The sequence below is a fragment of the Penicillium brevicompactum genome (assembly GCF_028827555.1).
Source record: "Penicillium brevicompactum strain IBT 35665 chromosome Unknown utg000005l_segment0_segment0, whole genome shotgun sequence".
In the NCBI taxonomy this organism is placed as follows: Eukaryota; Fungi; Ascomycota; class Eurotiomycetes; order Eurotiales; family Aspergillaceae; genus Penicillium; species Penicillium brevicompactum.
Window position 1 is genome coordinate 4,958,410 of NW_026623208.1, and position 17,243 is coordinate 4,975,652.

The 17,243-nt window shown below is 49.6% G+C and overlaps 5 protein-coding genes across 5 annotated transcripts; 3 read left to right on the plus strand and 2 right to left on the minus strand.

Annotated features, from left to right (window-relative positions):
• Nucleotides 1–260: 260 nt before the first annotated feature.
• On the plus strand, nucleotides 261–530 carry N7506_007746 (uncharacterized protein; the record flags this gene model as incomplete). The annotated part of the gene is made up of 1 exon (XM_056957039.1): nucleotides 261–530. The coding sequence occupies one exon, from the start codon at nucleotides 261–263 to the stop codon at nucleotides 528–530; it is 270 nt and encodes an 89-aa protein (XP_056811373.1).
• Nucleotides 531–1,180: 650 nt separating this feature from the next.
• N7506_007747 (alpha/beta fold hydrolase) lies at nucleotides 1,181–2,460 on the minus strand (the record flags this gene model as incomplete). The annotated part of the gene is made up of 2 exons (XM_056957040.1): nucleotides 1,181–2,138; nucleotides 2,192–2,460. 2 exons carry the CDS (start codon nucleotides 2,458–2,460, stop codon nucleotides 1,181–1,183), a joined length of 1,227 nt encoding a protein of 408 aa, XP_056811374.1.
• A 4,353-nt stretch (nucleotides 2,461–6,813) lies between these two features.
• On the minus strand, nucleotides 6,814–7,041 carry N7506_007748 (uncharacterized protein; the record flags this gene model as incomplete). The annotated part of the gene is made up of 1 exon (XM_056957041.1): nucleotides 6,814–7,041. One exon carries the CDS (start codon nucleotides 7,039–7,041, stop codon nucleotides 6,814–6,816), a length of 228 nt encoding a protein of 75 aa, XP_056811375.1.
• A 4,783-nt stretch (nucleotides 7,042–11,824) lies between these two features.
• On the plus strand, nucleotides 11,825–13,966 carry N7506_007749 (DUF2457 domain-containing protein; the record flags this gene model as incomplete). The annotated part of the gene is made up of 1 exon (XM_056957042.1): nucleotides 11,825–13,966. One exon carries the CDS (start codon nucleotides 11,825–11,827, stop codon nucleotides 13,964–13,966), a length of 2,142 nt encoding a protein of 713 aa, XP_056811376.1.
• Nucleotides 13,967–14,910: 944 nt separating this feature from the next.
• Nucleotides 14,911–15,973, plus strand: sar1 (Arf family GTPase SAR1; the record flags this gene model as incomplete). Its single annotated transcript, XM_056957043.1, has 5 exons — nucleotides 14,911–14,929; nucleotides 15,163–15,266; nucleotides 15,393–15,498; nucleotides 15,568–15,867; nucleotides 15,933–15,973. The coding sequence occupies 5 exons, from the start codon at nucleotides 14,911–14,913 to the stop codon at nucleotides 15,971–15,973; spliced, it is 570 nt and encodes a 189-aa protein (XP_056811377.1).
• Between the last annotated feature and the right edge of the window lie 1,270 nt (nucleotides 15,974–17,243).

The following is a 17,243-nucleotide window of genomic DNA, read 5'->3' on the forward strand; positions in this document are numbered from 1 at the left end:
ACAGCCAGCAAATAATAACTTTGGAGACTTTCGAATACACTCATTTGGTGTATGTCCCTATTTGGTTAAGTTCATATCAATCCTTCGCAGCCACCGTGTCACCCAAACAATGATGTCATACCCTACCCACTATAAAACGATCCAGCCGCTGATTTTTGGGGCTCAACACTGCATCTCCCATCTCTCTACACACACTTATCTCCTGTCCATCTTACCTGCTGCGGCTTTACCTATCTTTGAACTCAAACGGCCTAGCCAAAATGCCAATCGATACCTCAAACCAAGACAAGGGCGTCACTGGAGCCGCCAAATTTGTCACATCCACACTTGGTAACACGGTCGGCGGTGTCACTCGCACCCTGGGTGGAGTCACTGGAGCCGCTGGGCGAGGCGTTGGCAGTACCATCACCAGTGCGACAGGCAGCGCGGGTGAGGGAGTCGGGAACGCGCTGGGAAGTGCAAGCTCGGGAATTGAGGATGGAGCGAAAACGGTAGCAAAGGGAGTTGAGGACGCCGGGAAATGGAAATGAATGATGGCTGTGGTTTCTGGAGTCTCTTTTCTGTCATATAATACTTGCTTTTACTTGGGCACGCTGAGATACACCTAGGCACTTGTGATTTTTGAAATTATGAGGTGTTATTTGAAGTGAAAACGTCCGTCTGATGCCCGCCTCTGCCCAGAGAGTGGCAGAAGCTCCTAAAGTAAACCGATCTTCGAGAGTCCTGCGTGGCAAAGTGATTCTAGAACTTGACACTTGGAGGCAATTACAAAGGTACCTAGTTCTGTTCAAGGTCTCAATTTTGAGTAGGGTTCCAAGGATCTGGTCCCATGCGACATCGGTTTGAATAAGGATTAGGATTGTTCCTAGGATATCTGTGAGAAGGCAGCAGGTAAGATCCTTAACACGATGAAGAGGACTTGGTAAGTCTACAAAAGAAACACTGGACATGCTTCCACCATGATTCAGAGCCTTTGTTTGATATCTTCGCATCACTCATATTCCTTATCCAGCTTTGCTCAAGTATCACGTCCGCTCCCTGTGCAAGCAAAGCTGCCATATTTCTGTAGATATTGCTCTCTGGTGCGTCTGCGCTGGGGGCCTTCACCGGTCTCGGTCTTCATCATCCGAAAGAGAACTCCGATGCATACATCCACTTACATTGATGATTTCCACAGAATTCACTCCCCCTCATTCTTCAACCCTCGAAGAATCTCCTCCCATACAGTGCCAGATTGCACTAAGCTATCGTGATCTGTGCCGGAAACAGTCGTCGACTCAAACACAAGTACATCCTCTGGACCCCCAGTTCCAGCTTGATGCCAACACTTGTCGAAATATGGCGGTCCTTTCTTTCCAATCATGCTGTCCTCCTCAGCAAAGTATGCTTTGACCTTTAACGGCTTCCCCACTCGCTCTCGCGCTCTTTCTCGCTCAACCAGCTCCCTCACGTAAGCCTCATAGTCCTCACATTTCCCCCATGAACCAGATTCCTTTCTTAAACACTGCATTGCCTCGCTGTTAGCGCCAACTGTGTTCTCTTTGAACATGAATTGCATCATAGCGGAATCGATTTCGTTTTGCTGGTCCACACTTAAGCCGTAGTGCTCCTCGATATAACGACGGTTCTTATCTTTTTCCCCCTCAGCACCAGATGAAAACATGGCAGAGAATTTGGCAACCATTTCCCCGCTAGTGGCAGTTGCGGATCCATCCTGAGCGAGGAAAAGACGTGGGATATGGTTCCAAAGCTTGAAAGCCGGGGTAGGAATATACTGGGCTGCTTTCAATGATTTCATGCCAGAATGCGCAGGGTCAACAAATGGAGCTATCAAACTGTTAGCCTGTTTCACGGTTGCATCTTTGCTGAAAAGCCGGCGCCGGCGTGTAATATTCGGGATGTAGGATAGACAGTTCTGCATGGCATAGATCGTACCTAAAAGCGTGACTGTTGGATTCTGTGGATCCAGAATCTCCCGGCAACTATACAATGTGTTCAAAAGATAGAAAGTTCCAGCACTGTGTGATGCTAAAGCCACATGCTGAATCCCGAGATGCGCCAGGATACGGGGAACAATCTCGATCCAAACCGACACTCGTTTGGCAAGGGGAACATCGGTAGTATTACCCATTCCAGGGCTTTGGAAGTTGTTAGCACTCATGCGATAGGAAAACGAGTGGATCCAACTTACCGGTCGACAACAAGGATGCGAACGCCCAGTTTCTCAGCGATCGCATGTAAACAGACTCCGAGGTACCGGGAGGAAAACATTCCTGGCATCAAGAGAAGAGTTGGAGTCGGGACACTCTCGGACTCAGTGGGTTGCTTCCCATACTCTGCGTAGCTGACCTTGAGAGGGCCATCGATAACACTGGATTCGATAGTGAAGCAACGATGGAAGCGAGAGTTTGAGATATAAGAAAGGGCGAATGAACGCGGAGAATTTGGGTTAAAGGCCATGGTCGCGAGAGCTGTTGTCAAAATTTCGCAATTTTCACCCGCAAGTTGAGCGGTACAGGATAAGAGAATGTCAGCTCATGAGGGGCGGCCAGGCATCTATCAAAGGGCCCGGCTTATGGCTTACTATGGGTCCGCACCGGGTTTTGGCCAAAAAGTCCACCCCCAAAGCATGCTGAACAAACGCCAATAGGTGGATGTGAAAAGGATTGGGGGCCAAAACAACCTTGGACTTCGCGGGTTTGAGTATACCAAGCTTTCTCGTCTTAGCTCTTCGGTGGGCATCTTGGAGATCTTCAAACAATTTTGTCTATTCCAATTAATGCGGCACGATAGAGTCCATCAAGCTTTTTATTCCATTTGGTTCGTCTAGGAATGACCCCGAGCCATTATCATATTCACTTTCAAAGGTTTTCCCCCAGGGTTCCCGTAGCCGACAGCCGGAGTTTGAACGACAAAGGCTCTATGCGAGCCCTTCGCTTTGGGGTGCTTCTTCAATGCTCCCAGGAATGTCCAATCTGAAGTATCCATTGTTTTCTAATGTATGGGCGACTATTGCATCGAGCTGCAATACGCGATTATCAGAAGTCCATAGACCGTTCTCGTACTTCATGCTCGATCTGGGCGCCGCTGTTGGAATGAGGGAAAGAAGAACTGCTTGTTGATTGACAAAGGAAGACATAGGTTAAATGAAGGCAATGGTGCTCGTGAAATCTGTAGAAGTCAGTGAGTCCCGTTCCTCGTTTCTCAACGCCGGCGATGGTAGATCTTCAGTTCATGATTCCATAGCCCATGATGACAGGACCGTTGTGTTTTGTCGGTTGAGGGTCTCATAAGCTTGAAATAGTTGTAGCATAGATGAAGCACCGGCTGTCCAGTCAGCTGGTAAAATCGAAGAGCCGAGAAAGTACATCTCCTAAACAATATGCGTGTCCACGGTCTTTCCAAGTCATCAGTGGCGGCGCTGACGGCACTCGAGGTCGTAAACCTCAAGCAGCTGCGGATGGGACTGTGGCCGAAGATAGACGGGCTTGAGGGAGGAGACGTGCGAGGATCTAGGACGTTTCAATCATCATATCATCATGGCCTGATACCTTTTAAGCGGATTTCCTGAAGCGAATGAATCGGTAACCTTCAACTTCATTTTGGATACTGACATCAGAGATTGCACTTCAAGTCAGTATTCATCTCAAAAGCTCAATTTGGCTGCTAAAAATCAATGTTGAAAGGGTCAACACAAGTGAAGTCGGAGAAGGAAGCACCAGGGAGGGTGTGGTCTGCCAGGCAAGTTGTCTGTGCTGCGCGACTTGAACCCTACCTGGGCTGATATTCGTACCAGCGACCCACTGTCCACGAGCAAGCAGTCCATTAATGGTCTACAAGTCCAAATCCCCATCGAAATTGACAATGCGCATTTTCTTTGCACGCCATTTCGACGACATCAGTTTCCTCTCCAAGCTGAGAGACACGCACAAGGAGCTCTTGAGCTAAGCAAGCTCAACATCGAGGCCATGACTACGGATGACAAGATCTTATCTCCAGCAGCCTGGCCCAGAGCCTTGAGAGTATACAATGCGCTCCTTGTGGACAGCATAGGTTTTGCAATAGGAAGCCGCACCATCGCGCAAGTCGATTGCGATATCACTACCACGCATATCGGCTCAACATGAGTGTGAGATACAAAAGACTTTGAGATGCTTCGGCCCCATCAGATCTGGTATCGAGTTTGGGCTAGAGAATTGAGTGGGCAGAGATCGCCCCCCAGAACAACACATCGTGCGGAGAGAGGAATCTTTTTGGTTGCATTGTCCACCAAGCAACTTGGATCCCGGCATACTAGTCGACCTCATGGGCCCATCAAATACCAACCTGAGTTATCATGGCCCCGGGATATTTGACCGGAAATGGGAATGCGGAGATGGACACGTTTGAAGCCAAGCTGGTATGTCTTGAGAGTCATTTCTAGAATAATCAGTGCTAACTGGAATAGGCGAGATCGTGTTATACTTCATACAAGCGCTTGTATTTGAGCTTCAACCCCCGGGATACCATTTTGGGAAGTGATATATCAGCCACCGTACCAATGTTCCTATATATTCCGGAGCATCGAATCGGGAAGCTGCTTTTGATACAAGTGAGCGAATTTTCGACATTGACAGCATCATAAACAGTTCCTATGACTCCATAAAGGAGACATCTGGAATATATCAATCCCTGCAAGTGCAGACATCACATCATACAACAGAATCCCCACATCGAAACCCCCATGGAGATCTACCATAATACATAGATGAAACCCACCCAGTCCATCCAATGGGCAATCACGACTCTGATCGCACGGCCGTCGGCCCCAACATGAACTTTGGAGTACACGAGAGACCCTACAAGGCAAGCACTGACGTGTTCAGCCTTTGGATAAATTGCTCTTTCAAACACTCTATCTGAAGTCTGACACAAACCTTCATCGGAAAGCACCGTACCACTAGCGCTCACAACAAAGTTCACGACCAAAGCACAGGAGGCTCCCATGGCAACCAACCACACGTGAGTCAAGCGTGCACCCGTCTCTGCCCGTGATGTCATTGATGCCAGGCATCAAAAGGGGATCTGAAACGTATAGCGGAAGATAATCATCCAGAGTACAGAATAGGAAGCTCATTTGCAAGACCCTGCGTCATCCATACAGATATAGAAAGTAGCGCATTAGTCGCGGAGTTGAACCGCAACGTTGTATCCACTGACCGCTGAACTTCAACCTCGTATTACCGCAGCCTATTGAATACTGCCCCTTAGAAGGCCCCAGCCTAAGGGACGTCATATTGGGCTAATATTGGTTGGTGACTGGAGGGGCGAATGACAGGCGGTCAGTTCTTTGGGCGATTACGTAGGCCGGGAATTGACGCTCACAACACAGCCGTTGGTACTAGCCCGCCTCCTCATTTTGATCCTCAAAACAGGTTCCGTAGAGGGCGGTTCTGTGGTTGGGGTGATTGCGATAAACAACCTTTTTCAAACTGACTTGGCCTGTAATTTTCGAATTAGCGGGCGACACGCGAAACGTGTTTCATGTATCAGTCCGCCCTATTGGGAATGATATCATTCCATAGCCCATCGACATATGGAAAGGAAAATTGCAAAAATCACCGTGTCATGCGCGAAGTCGAATTTCAAGGTTGCATGGCGAGATATTGTGACCGAGGGTCTGCTATCAGATGGTCCCAGCCCCTAAGTAGACTTTCCTCACGGCTGACACTGAGCCAAGTTTGTGTCCCGTCGAGGAATAAACCTCCGAGCTTTCAGACTTCACGGGATTCCATGTTATCGCATGTCGCTCAGCTGTATCATTATTGGCAAGCCGATCGTGCTAAGGGCACCCGATGACCAGGCGCGAGGGCCAACCACAGACGACGCGATGAGGGGTCACGTCGATCACTTATCAAGCGCTTCCAGAATATTTCTAACGCACGATTTGGCGTCAGACATGTATTGAGACATGTGCCAAGGGGACAAAGTCTTGGAGGTGAGGTGTTCCGGTGCCCAGAAGACCGGTCTTGAAGAGTCCCGGGCGCATCTGACGTGGGTTGACAAGGATAAACAAACCATGAACAGTAAGAGCCGCGTTGGTTACAAGTGGCGTAGCGCGGAGTGAACATCTATCATCTAAGAAACGTTACTATATTTATTTCTGACTGTTGACTATTCCGTGAAGGTGCGCCACATGTTGATCATACAGAGTGTACTCCGTATGATTTGCGATGCACAATGCACAATGCACTCAGAAACTGGTTATGCCTGCTTTGTCCCAGGCATCTGAATAAAAGTCACTTTCAACTCACAGATCCCAGTTCAATCGGACCGGTCCGAGTCAAAGGGCCAAGCCTATAGCCCGTCGATCCCGAGCCAAATAACGAGCACTGCCACCGTTGCTTCCCCTAACTTATCACATACACGCAGTGCAACAGCTTGGCAAAACCAAATAGCACACAAATAGTCGCGGTGCTCGCCAAGGCCCTATTTATGCAACCTACTGGTCAGCATGATCGCCCTTGGCAAGTCTTCCCCCATGCTGGCTAATCGCACCGCCGAGACCCCAGAAGTTAGACGGAGTACGGGGTCGTAGATTCATTTTTGGGTGATGGTGCAGATTGTGACACAAGACTTGGCGCCGAGAATGCCCCTATCATGGAGCATACGGTTATCTTATTCAAAGTTCAATGCCAAGAGCCAAAGAAGGGGGAGTACGAAAGGAGAAAAACAAAAACACAATGCCCTTCGAATCGAGCCCCTGTGTGGATATTGATCTTTTTTTCCCCGTATGGAGTACTCCATACTCCGTATTGTCACCCCGGGAAATACTCAGTGCTCCGTATCCCTCCAGGTATTTCGGTGCCACCGCGCACATTCTGGAAATCCGATGCCCAGACCTTGGCGGCTTGCATCACCACGCGCTTCCACCAAGCATTCCTCCGGTGAGGCCCAGCAACTGGCTTCCTCCTTGCTCTCCTTGCGCCAAACGCTGTCGGGCAGATCATTGATCCGCCTGTCGTTCCGAGACTGATCGAGTTCTGAAGAGCACCCAGCCATGCCTTGGCATTTCGATCCGGTCCTATCTTGGACTTGTCACGTTCTCATTCGGGTAAATCTGCTCATTGATTGTCTTGACGCTGTGCTCTGAGGCACGGGGTGGACTTGGCATTCTTGGACCTTGGCCGTGACCCTCGGCAGTCAATTCTTTGAGTGTTGGCGAATATTGTGGTATCGGCCCTTGGTACTCCGGACTGTGCTCAGGCGGCCTTTGAAAGCTCGCGAATCAGCGATTGGCATTGTAATCGATACGTTGTGTACGGAGTAGTACTCCGTACTCCGTACTGCTGCGTGAAATGTCGGCAGGAATACTTCGTACGTTGTCCCAATTTGGGTTTCCACGTATGTTACCAAGGCTCGAAGCGATCCATGGATAGTGTCAATCAAAATCAAACAAAGTACTCTCGTACTTCGTAGTGCTATGGGGAACAATATATTCCAGAAGTTCGAGGTCCAAGTGAGCCGTGGAAGACCGTGCGGAACAGCCGCTGTCACCAATTGTTTTAGTTTAACTACATTTGGCCCAGTGCAGTAGTCAGTGATGAAAATCCCTCATACAATTGCCCCAAGTGCAAAGCTACTCGGTATCTTTACATTAATACCCTAACCTTGCAACTTAAGAGCCCTTAACCATTTAGCCCGTTCACATCATTTACCCGTCGCGCTCGCATTGCATTGCATTGCAGCTGTCCAATCCCTTGAATCGATCCTCGACTCCACCTCCCCGGTTGTGTTCCCGGTCAACAATCCTAGTTATGATCATTGCTTTAGGATTTCCATCCCGTGTTGTGCTTCAATTATAGGAACTGTACCACTAATTTTACGTTTCGAACATCCCGCTCGTGCCATCCTCTGCCCGGAGTCCGTTCCCCACCTGCACAGGTCACACCTTATTGCACTAGACACATGCATGGGCTTTGTTTTTGTTTGTCCTTTGTCCGGACTTGGGGTAAGTTCCAAAGAACGGGTCCGATGGTTTTCCAATTGGCGATTGAGTGAGTGCCACGATCGTTGAGCGGGGAATTTCCATCAACGTGCCGCGAACACTACAAGTACGCTACTGCTGTCTCCCCGTTCTCAATTAATGGTCTTGCCAGAATATACTCCGCACCTTCATTCCTTTACGAGAACGACGGACCCGTCGTTCAAAATTAGATCTTACTGTGGTTCTGGTCGTCTAGGAGAAGTTCTCCGTCGGGGAAATCAGGAGGGGTCTTCTTGGCCCATTCCACAATCCCAGCTGTATGCCCAGATTTGGCGCCCACGATTGGCGCGCCCCATTCCTTCGACTGTATTCTCGTGTGTGGAGACCATGTACAACGTAAAAGTGAGGGGTGGCCAAGCAAGCGCTTGATTCTATCTATTCTACTCCGTACTTGTAGTCTGCCTGCGATATCGCTCTTATCAGCGCGGGAACTTTTGTTACTGCATGCACACTTTGTACATTCGGTACATTCGGTTAACCGTGCCTGTTGTGCTTGTACAAGATTGTTCCAGTCAGTTCGATGAGTACCTTGCGCCCGGGTGCGCAGTCCCCTATAGGACGATTACAAAGCCCCATCCATAGATAAGTTGGCGAATCGCTACGAAGTACTCGATACAATATATCAGACCGCTAGATGCGATCCATTGGACTGCCCAGGTGTCGCATGCCACCCGTACATAAAGCAAGCTCATGGTAATAATAAATATTTGAAATATTTGAAATCTTGAATGGGCGCATATCCCGGAAATATGAGCTCAATGGCTTGGAACATCCAAGGACAATCCCCGCCGCGGTGCCGTTGCGTTGTCAACAAGCTTCTTCCACGCCTCTCTTGCAAAGTTAGCTGATACTTTCCCACGTCAGGCTAACCGGCTTGAAGGCAAATTCTATGCGATCCACTAAGCTTAGATGTTGCGTTACAGGGACCATGCCTGTTCGCACAGATGGAGTGTGGGGGATCTCCTCGGATTCGCGAAGCTTGTCGAAATTCAAATGGTGGCTCAGGACCCTACAGCTGGTTGGGAGGGGCGAGAGAGGGACTGCAGTCGTGCATATCTCCGGGCCACTGTGCGTTGCGAGACCCGTTGATCGTTGAGGGTGTGTGGATCCGAGGGATCGCAGCATCTTGCCTTTTCTTATTGTCCGGTGTCTGTGCTAGTTTACGACGTTTGCGCAGAGTAAATTCCCTCCAGTCACCAGTCACCCGCCCCTCTAGGGCTGATCGCGGGCGCGGCTGACCGCTTCTCTGTCCTTGAACGTGGGCGTCTGTCCTCGTAAGCTCCGATGCAGACGGTTATTGGTGCTCGTCTGTCATCGGGCCTGTGAACATGGATCTGGGAGGAATTTAATCTTTCGGTGATTAGTTGTTGTGGTGGAGATCCGAAGGAAACCAAGCTGCCTGGTGCGACAACTCAGTTTACTGTAGATCGGTTGTATGCCCAACGCGAGGATCGGTAATCGCTACGCTTTTTGCATGACGAAATTGTCGATTTCTAAATCTGGAGATCATTGAGGCCGTGCTTGCGAGGGAGTGCTTGGCATCCCTGCCAAAGAATTTGACTGCCTCTGGTCTTGGTATTGGAATGGGAGTGGAAAGGATCGATTCGATTTGCTCTCCGCAAGGGCTGTGTATCTACGAAGGCTATGTACGTTGTGTACCAAGACTGATCTGCCGGGAAGGGGCAGAGCCAAGAGTCTCTTTTGGAGGTTCGGATGGAGGTGGATACAACTCAATGTACTCCATTGTACAGAATGTGTACTGTACGATATTCTGCAAAGTACCTGAGAGTACGGAGCGCTTCGTACAAGTACGAGGGCACAATTATTGACTCCACCCGAGAAGCTCCGATAGATTTAAGTCACGTTTCTGACTTGATGAGGCGAAGACTGTGCACATGGAGTGAGTAGATGACTGATGACTGGCGGTGCATGTAACTCTACGTCAGAGAAAGAGAGAGGGAGTCTTCCGCATCAGTACAAGTAAGGGAAACTGGAGAAAGCAATACCAAGCATTCGAGTATGACTCGAGTGCTCGGCAAAAAACCGCCAAGTATCCATACTAAACACTGACTGTCAATCATCAAGAGTCGAACGCGCACAGCGCGCGTTTATGGTTTTGCCCAGGTGGTTATCAATGTCTGATATTACGAGTTCCCGTCAAGTAAGACAGCCCTTACGGAGCAGTTTTAGGGCAAGTTCGGCCAAGGCTGACGGCTCGGCACCAACTCAGGCACCCCAATCGGCGAATGGTAATTCCCATACCACCGAGCTGCACTGTGGCCGGCGGCTGCAACCCTGATATGACCATACGCATACGATCGACGATCAATGTACTGCGTAATGTACAAAGTCAAAGAAAAAAAAAACCTGTACCCAATTTTACATACTGTAGACGACGGTGAATATATTGAGTACCTAAGATATAGACCCAAGGTGCTTCAGGTGGACATTCGCCTAATCGCAGATTCACCGCTGTGTTGGCGAAAGACAAGTACTCCGTAAATGCATTGTGGAGTGAGTTCGCGGCAAGTATAGGTCAGGTTTGAATGGGGGGAGTTCAATGTGAGGGTCGAAACCGGGCCCTGATCAGGTTTAGTTTCAACACAAAATCCCTCATAGTCCACCGACTGCTCTGCAATAGTCATCAAACCGCGAATCCACTAATCTCGAATTTCTTAGTACAATGTGTAGTTCCCTCGTATCCTCGTGGTCATAGGCTCTTTGTTTTATGAGTCAATTATAGACAATAGATCAAAGAAATCAAAGTAGGATATTTGTACGGAGTGGTATCGAGACTATAATAATCTATACGGAATATTCCATCGCCAACCCCGGGGAAGCAATAAAGAAATGCGAAACACAGCATAGTATGGTACAGCGCAGGAACACTTTTTCCCTCCCCATCCCTTAGTCAGGAGGATAGGGGGTCCACGGGTGACCAAGTGGTACTTTCGTAATTAATTGGTAAGCACAGGTAAGCCAAGCGGAGCCAAGGTAAGAAATAGGCATGTTGAGAGTTGGTTTGGGAGTATTGGGTAATTTGGAGGTGGTATTGAAATGGTATTGGGGGGAAGTATTGATGGAGACTGGATAAATTGCCCAAACGGGGAAAGCGCGAAAGGAAACAGAATTTAAAAAAACGAAATGAAAAAAGAAAAAAAACGAAAAAAAAGAAAAGAAAATTTAAATGACGGCGCTAGTCCCAAAACGACAGTGCCGGAGTGCCGTATCGTCACTCCCACTTCCACTCCCCTCCATAACTAGCACTTCTCTCTACTCTCTCTACTGCTCTTTTATTGTTTGATTCCTATTCCTCATCTTTCTTTTGTTCTTTTGCTACTTCAACCTCTCCACTCTAATATCTTGACATTCCTGCTGCTTTGTACACTCAAAGCACAGACCTTCGATTCCCCGGTATTCGATCTAGTTGAACGCCCTCAACATTGCTCCATTCTTAGGACAATTATCGATCTTGGCGACTATTTTGGCGACTACCCTCTGCTTCGCCTCACACAACCTAGCCATGCGTTTTATATCATGACAAGCGTCCTCATTTGGGACATTCTGTTCAGCCTGCAAGGTTGATCGATTTGAATCGATTGATATCGAGAGAGCATCCGTTGAATGAAAGACCTCATTGAATCTTTCAAGCAACATTGTACTATCACCTTCAACTCGAGACCGCGCCACTTTGCCTCCTCCTTGGAACCAAACCGTCCGTCCTTTCGTCTCGCAATTTGAACTATGGCCCAGTCTCGTTACGGAGAAAGACCATTCTCTTTCCACAACCTTTTCAAGATGCTTCTCTCACCCAACGCCTCTATAAAGGCGGCCCATGAGGAGGCCGACCTCGCCGAGGACGTTGATGAACCTCCCGATCACCTCTCCCACGCCACCCCGACAAACTCCGATCAGATTCGCCTCACACGGCCAGGCGTTGACCGCAAGGAATCTCTACTTACACGCGCCCTGAAGAGCAGTCCCGAAATGTCACCGACTGATCAACACACCTCCTTCCACGACTCTTATATGTACCGATCTTACCCACACAGCAACATCTCTGGCCTTTCGACGGCAGAGCTGACCAGCGACGGCGGTCTCACAAGTCCATCTCTGTCCAACACCCCCAGCCCACCTCTTCCCTCGATGATGAGCAAGGCAGCGTTGATGGGCAAGAAGGATGTCACCCCGAAGTTGAAGGTTGTCGAAGCCGGTGAAAACACCGTTGAAGCCAACCTCGGCCGCAAGCGATGCATTAGCTTCGCATGTGGTCGCAAGACTGATGACAAGCAACCCTTGCCTCCAGTGTCTCCTTCCGGGTCACAGACTCTTCCACCAAAGGCTCCAGCTTCAAAAACCGAGACGGAGGAAACCCCTATTCAGCCTCTTCAACGTAAGACTACTCTGACTTTTGTGTGCCCTGGCCGTGAATCTACTCCTCAGAGAGAGCGATCTCCCGCCCGAAAGACATCTTTCCGTTCAAGGTGCCGCGGTTCTCCAGCACCTGCCCTTCGCAAACCGTCCCCGGATGCGAAGACCACACCCAAGAAGACCCTCGAGGATGACACCCCTGCGTCCATGACTCGCAAGGGAATCCCCACAAGTGGTCTGGGCAAGTTCGAGGAGTCTGAGGCTACTCGGTTCCACGAGTTTGCTAGCTCCATGGACGAAGACGACGAGTGGGTCAACAAGGAGGCCGACTACACGGAAAAGATTACTTTGAACGACTGCATGAAGAAGGAAATGGCAATTCGACGACTCGGCGAGCAGGCGGAAGAAGAGGCATTGGATGAAGAGGACGATGATGTGGAAGACCTCGCGGACGACGATTCGACTGTTCACGATTTTTCCTCCGACGATGGCAACGAATCAGACAACGAGGCTGGCTTTGCTGAGTCGGATGAGAGTGATGATGAGGGATCAGACTATGAATTCTGGGCCCCATCATTGGCTGCCGCCGAGCCCACAAGCCAGCCAATTGAAACCCGTCCCGCCATGGAACGCCGCGTCTCGAACACTTCCTTCGACTCGATGGACGAGCATTCAAGCTGGCTCCCAGCGCCAGTCAAAATGAGCTTCCGTCGCTCTTCGAAAACATCGACAAGCATCAGGATCCGCCCTCGCACCCCCAACCTCCCGGACAGTACCGACTTTGTTTGTGGAACCCTCGATGAGGACCGCCCTCTTGAAGCTGCTTATAAATCATGTCTGGAGCAAAGACGTCTCCAAAAGCAAATTCCCATTCCGCAGGATATCGACCCCAGCTTTCCCACCAGCGACCCGGAGGACGAGGAAGACCAAGAACCATCTGAAGATGAGCTTTCTGATATTCCTTCGGAACCAAGCCGCGGACGTGCCGAAGGCGATGCTCGCAAGCACTCCCCTCGACACTCCCCCAAACGCTTTGTGTCACCTCCCCCACGCCGGGCTGGGCGCACCTCTCCCAAACGTCTCAAGTCTCCTCCCCCACGCATGCGAGCCAAGTCACCGGTCCCCGCTAAATGGCAGTTCACTGAAGAGATGCCTCTTGTTGAGTCTCCTGAAGGTCTGAACATCAGCCACTTGGTTCAGCGTCGGCCGTTGGTTCGCACCAAATCTCTTCCCCGGACACCCAACCCCTTCTTCACCGGCCTTGACAAGGATCACCGCTGGAAAAGCATCCCCGCTTTATCGGAATCACCAGAGCGTGAGCACTCACGAACCCGTGAGTTGCACACCCGAGGTCCTGTCGACATTGTCGAAGGACTCGAAAAGAAGCGCCAGAAACGCAAAGAAAAATTCTGGCGTCAACACTGCCGCAAAGCTGCCAAAGAGCAGTTAGGCAAACGGCCTATCCCTGGCCATGGAGCTACTCGGATGAAGGAGCTTGGCCTCGAAGTTGCTGAGAGGTGCAGAGCTTATGGCGTCGGTCAAGACGCCCAGCTCGTCCTATCCGTTTAGTTTCCTTCCCAATGGAACTTGACTGAAAGTTGTTCCACCCTCCCGTTTTTGGACTGTATATATCCTATATTCTGATCTTTTTTCTCTTCGCGTTCTTTTGGCTTGGGGTCTATTTTTTATTACCCTACTCGGTTAGCGATCCGAGTGCCTTTCGCTTTCTTACACATACTTACCTGCCTACTCCATGCTACCTGCATGGATGGCTTTTCACCCTTTTCCTAATTCCTACACGGAGGTGGCTCTTTCTTTGCATTTTCTGTCGGAACTCTGTCTATATTCTTTCTTTTCCCTCTTCTCCGCAGTCATTGAGACTCGCTGGAGGTCAATTCCTTTGTTGTGTTGCATGGTTGCGGTGCATATACCCCTATCTGGCTTTTCTGCATTGTGAAACAAGAGATCATCAGTTTGATGATAGTGAATATGAAATATTTTAGATATATGCACATCCCTCTAGATCTAATAAGTGACAATATGGAGTGAGGTCCTGGAGTTCTCAGGGCTCCCAAGGTAAGGAACCTTGGAAGTCGAGGGAAGCTCTAGTGGTGGCAAGATCTCAAGGTGTCTTGCCACCGCGGCCTTGGAAGCATCAAGGCGAAGTAGAAAGTACTAGCCAAAGGATATTTCTCCTGGGCATGATAAGCTCTGTGTATCTCATCATGCAGTCTGAATACTTTGAAGCCCAAAATAGGCATATCAGCCCGATTTGAGTCCAAAAAGAGTCCCAACCCAAGCCCGTACTTCGAACTCTGCGCCGTGATTCCGTCTTTCTGCCTGAGGCAGAAACAAGAACCCCGAAAACAACATCAAACCTGTCTTCTTTGCTTCTATCTCCCTCTACCCTCAACCAACCCCGTTTCTTCGATCAAACCCTCACAGTATCAAGTCTGTGATCTTCGCCCGATCTCGACCCTTTCCCTCGATCCTTTTCTGACCACCCCTTCACCATGTGGATTGTCAACTGGTGTAAGTCACCCCCAATACCACACCGATCTGGCCCGCATACGACCAAGACGAGATGAAGAACGAAGCTGTCATATCCTGGAAATCCCACTCAATATTTGGGCCGAGTTCCTCACTCCCCAGCTCGTCGGCGATTCATGCGCCGTGACTTCCTTCCTCGGCTGCGGGCCTGTGGTCCGAATCCGGCTTCGGGTTCACATGTACATCTGACATCGTACTGACATAGTTCTATGTAGTCTACGATGTCCTTGCATCGCTCGGCCTTCTCACCAAAAGCGCCAAGCTTTTGTTCCTCGGACTCGATAATGCAGGAAAGACCACCCTGCTGCACATGCTGAAGGTGAGTTGAGGGTTGATGGAAGGATGAAGCAGATGAGGTCGCCCTGTTCGCTGGGACGGACGAACTGGAAAGCGGATTCATTTCCTGGGGAAATCTTCGAACAGCGCTAACATGCGCATTCAACAGAACGACCGTGTCGCCGTCTTGCAACCTACAGCCCACCCTACCTCCGAGGAGCTTGCCATCGGCAACAACCGCTTCACCACCTTCGATCTCGGTGGTCACCAGCAGGGTATGTGAATCCCGCAGCCTCATGCATTTATCATTGCCGAGGACGGAAGTTGACGATATATTACTATAGCCCGTCGTCTCTGGAAGGATTATTTCCCCGAAGTGTCCGGTATTGTGTTCCTGTGTGACTCCGTCGACCACGAGCGATTCAACGAGTCCAAGGCCGAATTGGACGCTCTTCTCGCCATGGAGGACCTCGCCAAGGTGCCTTTCCTTATTCTCGGAAACAAGATCGACCACCCCAATGCCGTTAGCGAGGATGAGCTGCGTCACCAGCTTGGTCTCTACCAGACTACTGGTAAGGGCAAGGTTCCTCTCGAGGGTATCCGTCCTATTGAGGTCTTCATGTGCAGTGTTGTCATGCGCCAGGGTGAGCTCAGGTCCCCACGACTGCAGTTGTCCCGAAAGCCATTGGTTAACTAACTTTCTTCACAGGATACGGAGAGGGTATCAGATGGTTGTCCCAATATGTCTAAATGCAGTCCCAGAAGCAGGAATTTCGTCGCTTGACACCCCATCTACAACATCAGCTTTGCTAAGCGCCTTGTCAATGTTGAACAGTTTCAACAAATTTATACTCCCCATGGCTTTTTGCTCTCTTCCTACCGAAAATCAATCTCATGGTGCGCACATTGATCCAACAATGTCCTCCTACAGAAAGACCCCTCTCTCGGCCCGTTTTACCCAGAGTACCTCTTTGAATACGTCATTCGACAACGATGTACTCACGTCTGCCAATTGCTTTGCTTGCCCCTTTGCGATACTATTTGCTTCGCTAGTTAGCCGGTTTCCTTCTGGATAGTATAATCCAGAGATATGAAATTTATTTCCCTAGTGCTATGTTGTCATAGTGTAAAAAGCCGAGCTTGAGTCCCGAGTGCGAAGACGCTTATATTGGGCTTAAGATTGTGAACTCAATTTCCAGGTCGTATGATCAAGAAGGGACTCGACGATTGGGGCCGGAAGAGTTGCCTTGTTAGGAGTAATCCCATCCATGCACGCATTGGCCTACATAACTCCAGCACTAGAGGGCTCAACTGCAATTGTGACTAATCCCTTGACAATCTAGGCCCTCAAGGCCTAAAAAAGCACTCGGACACACAGACAAGATCCCTGTTCCTTCTTTCCATCACTATTCCTGAGGCTGTGGTCGTCGATTGGAATCCGATATACGAAAGTTCAGATGACAGAAAGCCACCGCTACCCTAGGCGGGTCCAGCAACCCAGGTGGAAAATCGATGAGATAGACGAATAGAATTCGATATGAAAACAAGAGCACATGAGTTCAAGGAGCACGACAAGAAGTAAGAAAGAACCAGAGAAGAAAAAGAAAAAAAGAGAATAATAGATAACCAGTTCCCCCTCGTTGCAGGATGCCGAAAGGAAACATTCCAGATCCAGATGGTTAGTAACAGAAACAGAGAAAGTCGAAGAAGATAAGCATTTGAATTTCACACCGAAGGTACAGAGGTCGTGCGGATCGGTCAGGAAAATGATGACTGAGTGTGTTTTATCGTGTGTCGCACTTGGAGGCCCATTGTGGGAGGAGGCTGAGGCTGTGATATTATCGGGGATTGCGGAGTTGAAGAATATCGGGCGGTGCGGATGAAGGGCTCCTTGGTCATCGTTTTCGTGGATCCGTGGGGGACTCGAGGGGGTTGTTGGGATGTCATGAGGGCGCTGTTAAAGAGATTTGTGAAGGCTTATCTCCGCCCGAACCTGCTGCAATGGGGAAGCTCGTATTTG